At 32.6% G+C, this 9,173-nt stretch overlaps 2 protein-coding genes across 2 annotated transcripts; both read right to left on the minus strand.

Annotated features, from left to right (window-relative positions):
- Window positions 1-933: 933 nt before the first annotated feature.
- On the minus strand, window positions 934-2,585 carry HELRODRAFT_70948 (hypothetical protein; the record flags this gene model as incomplete). The annotated part of the gene is made up of 2 exons (XM_009032947.1): window positions 934-1,040; window positions 2,414-2,585. 2 exons carry the CDS (start codon window positions 2,583-2,585, stop codon window positions 934-936), a joined length of 279 nt encoding a protein of 92 aa, XP_009031195.1.
- A 5,699-nt stretch (window positions 2,586-8,284) lies between these two features.
- On the minus strand, window positions 8,285-8,986 carry HELRODRAFT_166029 (hypothetical protein; the record flags this gene model as incomplete). Its single annotated transcript, XM_009033067.1, has 1 exon — window positions 8,285-8,986. One exon carries the CDS (start codon window positions 8,984-8,986, stop codon window positions 8,285-8,287), a length of 702 nt encoding a protein of 233 aa, XP_009031315.1.
- Between the last annotated feature and the right edge of the window lie 187 nt (window positions 8,987-9,173).

A 9,173-nucleotide genomic window follows, 5' to 3' on the forward strand; every position in this document is an offset into this window, starting at 1 on the left:
ATGTTTTATATAAATATAGACTGAACATCATTCAACTGACATTTATTATTCAAAAGAGGTTCAAACAAAAATATTATCAATGAAAAATGGGAGTCATAAATAGGCTAACAATATCTCAATGACATTAAAGTATCGCCAATAAGGCATTTACATCATCTTCGACAACATTAACAACAACAACACAACAACATAGAGACAACAACAACAACGTTAACAACAACAACATGAAAACAACAGCAACATCAACAACAACACAACAAAAACATAAAGACAACAACAACAACGTTAACAACAACAGCATATCAACATCGCCACATGTATGTATCAACTGTACTACAACATCAAATTCTTTCAAAATTTTTTCTTGTATTGAGAGAGTATTTTCTTGTATTCTTGTATTTTATTGTATTCAATAGTTAAAGCTAAAACAAAAGTTGTAGATTTAAAAAAGGATTATATAAAAAAACAAAGAAAAATTAGTCTGAGAGAATAATTTCTTGTAGAAAGCTTTGCTCAAAAACAAAAACCAAATACCCTTCATTCAAAAAAAATTAAAATAAATACATTAAGAAAAAAAAACGCTTATTTATATGGCTAGAAAGAAATTGTTGTGATGAGGTCAAAAAAGTTAATGTACCAAAAATATGAAATTCAAAAAAAATCTGTTTTGTAGTCATCACGTCACAGTAGTTGCTCATCATCATCACTATCATCATCATCATCACCGCCATCATCATCATCATCATCATCCTTTTCATCGTCATCCCCTCCAGCCTCACGTCATCGTAATCATCATCATCGTAATCATCATCATCATCATCATTTCCTCGTCGTCATCACTATCATCACCGTCATCGTCGTCATCATCGTCACCATCCCCACCAAGCATCACCACCAAGCATCACCACCAAGCATCATTATCATTACTGGTACTCACCGATCGACAGCAATGGCACAGAGGTTGAGTATGGAGGCGGTGCACATAAGGATGTCGCAAGTCACCCACACGTTGCACATCGCTTGACCGAATGACCACTTACCTGAAACAATTATATTATTTTATTATTCATAACTATTCAGAATTATTCAAAATTATAAAGGATGCTGTCAAATATTAATATCTTAATTATTTTATTATTACCATTTTGAAAAATTTTATTTTTTTTTTGCAAAAGTATAAAGGTAGCCATTTAAAAATTCCATTTAATCCCCTCCATCCTATATTTATAGATTCTCATATTTTTCCAAGAAATCATCGCCATTCTAATTTTGCAAAATATTAACATTGAAAAAAAAATTAATTACTAATAATATTTTCATTAATTATTTTGTTTAATTAGTATTTTTTATTTAGTTTATTTTTGAAGGAAACATAATGAATATTTTAATATGCTTAAAAATTGAATAATTTTAAGAGAATAGTTAAGAGATCTTTTTCTCTATTTACGTTAAGTTTGACGATCTATGTATGCACAGTACAGTACATATAGTCCATAATTAACATGATTGCTCGTCTTGTTAATTATGAATGTCTGTGACAAGCGAGGATCCTGTTCAACTTTTAGATCGTTTAAAGTTCAAGCAAGTTAAATTAGCCAAACAATGATCATTTGTTCAATTAATGTTATAACATAACAACGCCATTTACAACGTGATCATAACAATTTGTGATTTCACAAACATTTTTGTTACCTGCAACAGCAACTTTTTGAAATTTTACTACTTTCCCTTGTCTAAAAATAACCAGAGCCATGTAACTGTACGATTAATTTAGCCAATTTTTGAAAGAATTTGAAATTTTTAAAATAATTTCCAATGCTGACCCTTAAAACGCAAATAATGGCCAGCCCTCCCACCATCTGGTACCAACATCTCTTCCCGTTTTGCTTCCCACAAATGCCGCCACCATGGGGTGCCTTAGAAGATTTTTTTTTAAAAAAGAAAAAATATGTTAATTAATTAGACTGCAGTACAAATTTCACCTGCCATTCACGTTGAAATTTTTAAATATTTTTTTATTTTGAGATTATTTTTTGAGCAAAAATACAAATAAGCTAAATAAAATAAATCTCTTGGACAAAACTGATTGAAACATAGCTCGGTGAACATTTGGTGAACATTCAAGATGAACGAAAAACAACTTTTTTATTAATATGTTATTGGAGTAATTTTCTTTTGATGTCGTTCGCGAATGTTCACCAAACAAAGGTAGAAAGAGATGGATTTGTAATTACTTATAAGTATTATAAATGGCTGTGGGACCTTTGACGAAATTATTATTACCAAGAGTCACGCAACCCTTCTGCGCTCCAATCAATAACCTTAATGACATTATTATGGAATGAGATGCAACGATTAAAATGATAAACAACAAGAATGGGCTGGTGGGGTGGGATGGGGTGGGGTGACCAACCTTCCAGGCCGTACAAGACGTGAAAGGGCATGACGACCACGGCGATCAGCAGATCAGAAAGCGCCAGCGACACGATGTAGAAGTTCTGGACGCTCCTTAGTGGCTTGTAGGTGAAGACTGATATGACCACGAGTACGTTACCCGCCACTGCCGCTATGATAATTGACGTCATCAAGAGAGAGGTGAGGATGATGGTGGATGATGTGGAGGATGTGCTGGTGAAGTTGGATGATGTGATGGGGGTGGTGGTGAGATGTGGAGCGTAGTGAGAGAAAAGAGGATGTTGATGATTGTTTGAGTTTGATGGCGGGTTGTTGAGGAAGTATGGAACGAGGAATGTATGCAGTTGAGGCTCGTGCCGGGTGTAGTAGTATTCGTAGTTATGGAAGGTGTGGGCTTCCATATTTTTATCTTTGTCATTATTGTTGCCGATGTTTGTGGGAATGTTTTGGCCGGCGTTGTTGTTCATAACGTTTTTATAAACGAAGTTGTTCGTATTTTCGTAGTTGCTTTTGTTGTAGGCAAAATTTATAAAGCCGGTGAAGTTGATTTTGTTGTTGTGCACGTTATTGATTCGGTTAATCACGTCATTCGTCTGCGGAATGTTTTGTTGTTGTTGATGATTGATGACTTTGCTGTTGATTCTACATCCATTTCTATCTGTCCAACTCACGATCGATGATGTTGTAATTTGCTGTTTTGCAGATCATGTTGATTATTATGGAGCCAAAAAGATTTTCCGATGATTTGTTTTAACTCCATTCAACGTCTTGAAATATTTTTAATGGTCGATGTGGCTCCTTCTTTATGCGTTGTTTCTAACGTATCTCTCGTTCAAGCTTCGATTTAATCATTTTTCAACGACTTTTCATTTTTTCATACAGTTTACGTTTGTAAAAATTCAAATTAAAAATGTTATTCAATTTATACTTCAGAGGTTTTGTTTACTTAAAATTTATGACTCCAGCAGACTCCATAAAAGAACTGCAACGAAATTTTTCGATTTTGTCTGAAGAACACTCTGCTGTCTCTTGTTACTTTCGTTTTATCGGATACTTTCCTTCGCTGTTTAAACTACAAAATTTAAATTTTATATTTTTAAATAAATAATATTGTATCTAATTAATGAAATAATGAATGAAATAAAACTGATGTTTATACGTTAAATTTTTTTAATTTGTTTCTTTTTAAATTGATAAAAAAAATTTCTTCAATGGAAAACTTTCATGCCTGAGTAGTTAACATGAAAGAATTAATTATAACTCCTTAATAAACTGATTTAATTATTTTATTTCCTGTCCTCAACAGCAGCTCCCACGTCACACGAGTTCCTCCTCTTCCAATCATTGCGTTGCTGATACAGTTGATTATATTTATAATCTTCAAAAAATTATCTGACGCCTAAAAATAATTTTTAGTTTTCCTAAATTCAACTATTTTTTTCTTTCATAAAGTGTTTTGTAATAAAAAAAATTGTTGAATGTTCTGGCACTTTTTATACGAAAATAATTTATTTTATTTCAATTGAGCCAATAACTTTTCTTTGAACAACTTCTAAGAAATCGAGTGTATTGACCTTTTGCAGCAATTAAGTACTTGCTAAAGAAATTAACATTTTACAAAATTGATCGCAAAATAAATTCAATGCTTCCTATAATTATAATTTTGGGTTAGCCACGGAATTTAAACACGAATGAACCACCCTGTGGCATCCTCCCTTTGCACCATGCACTTCTTGGATTGGGAGTTGGATGAGCATTTTGACGTCACATCTTCCTTATAATTCAGGGTCAAATTTGGAAATTTAGAGGACTGGTTTGGTGATAACACATGAAGCAGGTGTCAATGAAATTTTTAGAATTTAAAAAGCATTTTTTTTGCACGACATTTCAGAATTTATTGCAGAGAATTAGTTTAAAAAAAAAAAGTAGTAGTATGTTGAAGTCATATATACTTTATTGAAAAGCAGCAAATGGTCACGCTAACGAGTAGAACGGCATTACGCTTGGGCTAGCAGCAGCAGCAAAACAGCAACAGTTACAACGACAGCCATAGTAACAACGACAACAACACCAGCTGCAACGACAACGGCAGCAGAAGTTGTAGTAGGAACAATAACGAAACTATAAATGAAAATAAAATGAAAGAAAATTGCTTATAAGGCCGGCGCATAATTGCCGAACTTGCAAATTGCTCGGAGACATGCGCAGCTCAACAACACAATCGAAACGTTCATTCGTACTAAGGAAACGTGCACGACGAATAGCGTCGCAGAAATTCAGCGCTACATAAATAACATTTTATTATTGCATTGAAATTGCGCAAATCCACTTTTAAAGCAATATTTGTCTACTTGGGCAAAGGCGCATGGGTGTCTATATTTTAAATGGAATTTTATACGAGAATGGATTGGGCACTTGTGATGATGATGACGATGACGATGGTGATGATGACGATGATGATGACGACAACGGTATTGATGATGATGATGACGATGATAATGATGAAAGTATTGGTGGTGATGATCATGGTGATGACAATATTGGTGATGAAAATGATGATGACGAGGATAATGTGTGTAACGATGACAAAAATACTGTTAGTGACGACGACGATGATGATGATGAGGATGATGAGGATGATGAGGATGAGGATGATGATGAGGATGATGAGGATGATGAGGATGAGGATGATGATGAGGATGATGAGGATGATGAGGATGAGGATGATGATGAGGATGATGATCCGTATAAGAAATATAATCATGAATAGTGAGATGATATCGCCGGTAGTGAGTGTTACAAACGCGACTGAATGTTACGATGATATAGTGACGTCATTATTTGGAGTATGATGACGATAATGATGATGTCGAGTTAATGATTCCAGCGGTGTAACCATTGCACGTCAACAAGTGATAATTTAATTTGCGATATAAAAACAAAATGGAGATAATTCTGTAAAACATTTGGATGATTATTTTATAAAAGTTAACTAAGATGTATAATTTAAAATTTTTAAAAGGTTATCTCATGAAAAATAATTTTTTTATTTCAAAATTGATTTAAAAATAAAATTAATTGTCCGACTTTAAACGATGAAAAACATTAACTGATGAAGATTGTATTGGGAAAGTAATTTAAACGTCGCCATTAGACCAAAATAAATTTATGTAAAATGGGATTACGCAGCAAATATTATTCCTGACTTTTTTTAATATCAATTTTTTAAAGTTTTTTTGCCAACTAATTTTATATTCATTCACTCACTCATTCGGTCACTCATTCATTTACTCATTCATTCATTCAATCATTCGTTCATTCATTCATTCATTCATTCATTCAATCATTCATTCATTCATTCATTCATTCAATCATTCATTTAATCATTCATTCATTCATTCATTCATTCATTCATTTATTCCTGCATCCATTTATATATTGTGAAAATATAATTTGTTATACATAACGAGTTTGCAAGAGAAGAAATTATTTAAAATGTCGCCAGACAGCTATTTCTTGCACGAGGCATAGCCATTATTTGAATCTTCGCAGAGAAATTTGATCAGAACTACCCACCAACTCCACTCATCTTAATTTATTCATGCAATCCGATGAATGGGATTGATGGTCTGCAGGTCACTCCGGTTTGCCAGATGTGGCAGGCAGAAAGATTTGTTAGGTTGCTGTCCTAACTGTGTGGTGTGTGTGCGTGTGTGCGCGCGTGTGTGTGTGTGGTGTGTGAGAGTGTAAGAATTGTCCATTAATTGCCATCAAACAAAAACATTATTACGAAATCCCGTCAAGTCATTAGCCAAATTAGAAGTGTCATAGGTGGAAATATCCTGTGTTGAAATTAGAATTTTTTTACTTTTGCTTATTTTACATTTGTTCCATGATTCCCATATCAATACTTGAACTCTTATCTGAATCTGGCAAAACGTTGTTCTGCCTGTGAAGGACAGTAACAATTTCAAATCAAAATTCATCAAATTTAGAGAGATTTTGTAGCATTCAACTCTAATTAACCCCAATAAAAATATGCGGTGTGGTGGTCTAAAGAAGCTTTCTTTCATGGCTACACCTCTGATTCTTTGACTGCTATGACAATAATTGGTGGATACAGTTCTAGTTGTATCAGTTTTCTTTTATCATCTTCATCATCACTATCATCGCCATTATCGCCATTTTCAACATCTTACACATTTTCCAGCCATCAGATCATCTTATTTTTTTGTATAATTTTGAATGCCTCTTCTGCATTTTCCGTTTGGATGAAAATAAGTCATTTAAAGTATCACTGAATATAATTAAGTGTTGACAGATTTGCACGTAAGAATTCATTAATCTTAATCTACAAACATTACTTAGCTCAGTTTCGCGAGAGATTTCAGCAAATGATATTTTAAAGGTTAATATTTTTAAGAAAATGTGGAATGCATTGTATTCTTTTTTCAAATTTTGTAGAATATTATTGTAAAAAGATTTTTAACTTTCACGGAATGAAATATTTTAAGCTGTTTCATAAACAAATTGAATGGCCAGTTACCAAAAAACTTTAGTGAGAAAAATTGAAAAAACGAACTACAAACATATTAACGCCAAACATTCGGTAGAATTTATAGAATATTGTAAATATATATATATATATATATATATATATATATATATATAATGTAGCTATATGATCCATTATAAACGATTCTTCTGCACGCTGTTGGACGCGATGGAACTTCGATTCTTTGAAAACATTGTAACTAAAACTGCAAGGCACTGCATAATTAAGTAAACTAAATACGATCGCATTCACGTGTCTGGTTAAACTGGATTTTATATTTAAACTTTCAGCACGGTCATATTTGATTTTAATTTTTCAGTTCTGAACTTTCATAGTCACATATGACAGTACCTATAACTAATGTGCTTTTTTTGATATAGACTTTGCTTTTTGAAGAAGTTAAAAACTGTAAAAAAATAGATTTTAATGATATTGAGAAAAACAGCCAAATTTTCAAAAAAGAACAAAGCAAACAAAAGAACGTTGTGTTTGCTAGCTTTTGGTGGGATTATATTTGAGTTCAAACATTGAAAACCAGTGCACTAGGCGTTCAAACAATGTTATATTAATCGTCAACGAAATATTTTATCAATAAACATCTGATCATCCTCAGGCTAATACGATCACACCCGCTCATAAAAAATAAAGCAATGTGAACCGGCAATCAAAAAACACACGAGTAGCGGTTGATTGTCATCTAGATGTTGCGGCCAACCACAACCTCAACATCTGCACCACTTTGGAGGGCAACATTACAATTATTAATTAAAACATTACATAAGTGCATCAACAACAATTTTCTTCTTTAAATAAATCCTTTCTATTGTTTGTTTGCATTTTAAAAACAATCGCTGCAATCTACCATATGTACAATACGTAAATATTTGCTTAACAATGTAGTTTATCTACGGCACGCAATGTATATATATATATATATATATATATATATGTATGTGTGTGTATGTGTGTGTGTGTATGTGTGTGCATGTGTATGTGTTTATATATATATATATTTATATAAATACACGTAATATATACATTAGGGTGGAGCGAATTTATACATAAAAAAATTTTTTTCTTCTTTTTACTTTTCCTGGGGTTGGGAAATATGTCTTTTATCCAGTTATTTCAATGTGTAAATTTTGAATTTTATTGAACATTGTTTTGAGGTTCCTCTCGGCTGGAGACTGTTTATGAATTGCATTTCAAAAGTAAACAAAACAATATCATCAAATTAAACATGTTATTAACTCAAATAAATCATTTAAATCTTGAAAAACAAAACATTAGTGTTTACTAGTTCACATCAAAGACTTAAATAATGAAGTGTTTTTTAGTTTCAAATTTTGGTATATCATTTTGAGATGCAAGTTTAGTACGAATAAAGCCATCTCTTGCTTTTTCTCCACAAACTGAAAGTGACGCTTCTGTAACTAATTTTATCATTCTTTCTACTGCCTGAGTATGGCAAGGCAACTTCAAAAATTCAATGTTATTAGGAATATCCATTATCATCTGTTCTAAAGCTTCAGTTGTGATATCTTTTGTAAAGGGTGGCTCTGTGATCTCGGTTGCATGCCAATCGATCATGTCGTAATAGTTGATCGCATCAAAGTTTAGCTTTGGAACTTTGAAGACTCGAACAGTATTTAGAGTGGCATCATTAGCTCTGCATTTTAATATCCGCCTTAAAGCTAATTCCCTTATGTGCTTTTGTTCATCAGCCAACATCGATAACAGAATATTTTCCGGATGAGCAAAATAAGCATTTCTTTGTAAAACCGGATTTAATAAATTTTTTAACTCTTCAGGTAAATAACGACACTTTTTAATAATTCCAAAAAAATGATTTGATCCTGTTTTATTGGTAGGTTTCAGCTTTATTTCAAACCAACTAGGAGCATATACCTTCATCACATACTGAGCTAACACTTTTAATGCCGTTGACGGATTTTGAACAGCAACATATAATCTAAGAATACGGTTAGCAGTTGTTATCCAGCGCGAATGTGACATTTTTCCAGGATTACGGAGAGACAAAGATAGCGGTATATCTCCTTTCATAATTCCATTACATATATCAAAAAGGTAAGTTTGGTCGGTGCTCAAATCATTTTGATGAATTGAGGGTAATTCAGTTTCAATAGGTCAAAAGCAGCAATAGAAAGTTTTTCACAGTTTTCCAACATTTTTCCAATTTCAC

Source organism: Helobdella robusta, assembly GCF_000326865.2.
Source record: "Helobdella robusta unplaced genomic scaffold HELROscaffold_9, whole genome shotgun sequence".
Taxonomy (NCBI): domain Eukaryota; kingdom Metazoa; phylum Annelida; class Clitellata; order Rhynchobdellida; family Glossiphoniidae; genus Helobdella; species Helobdella robusta.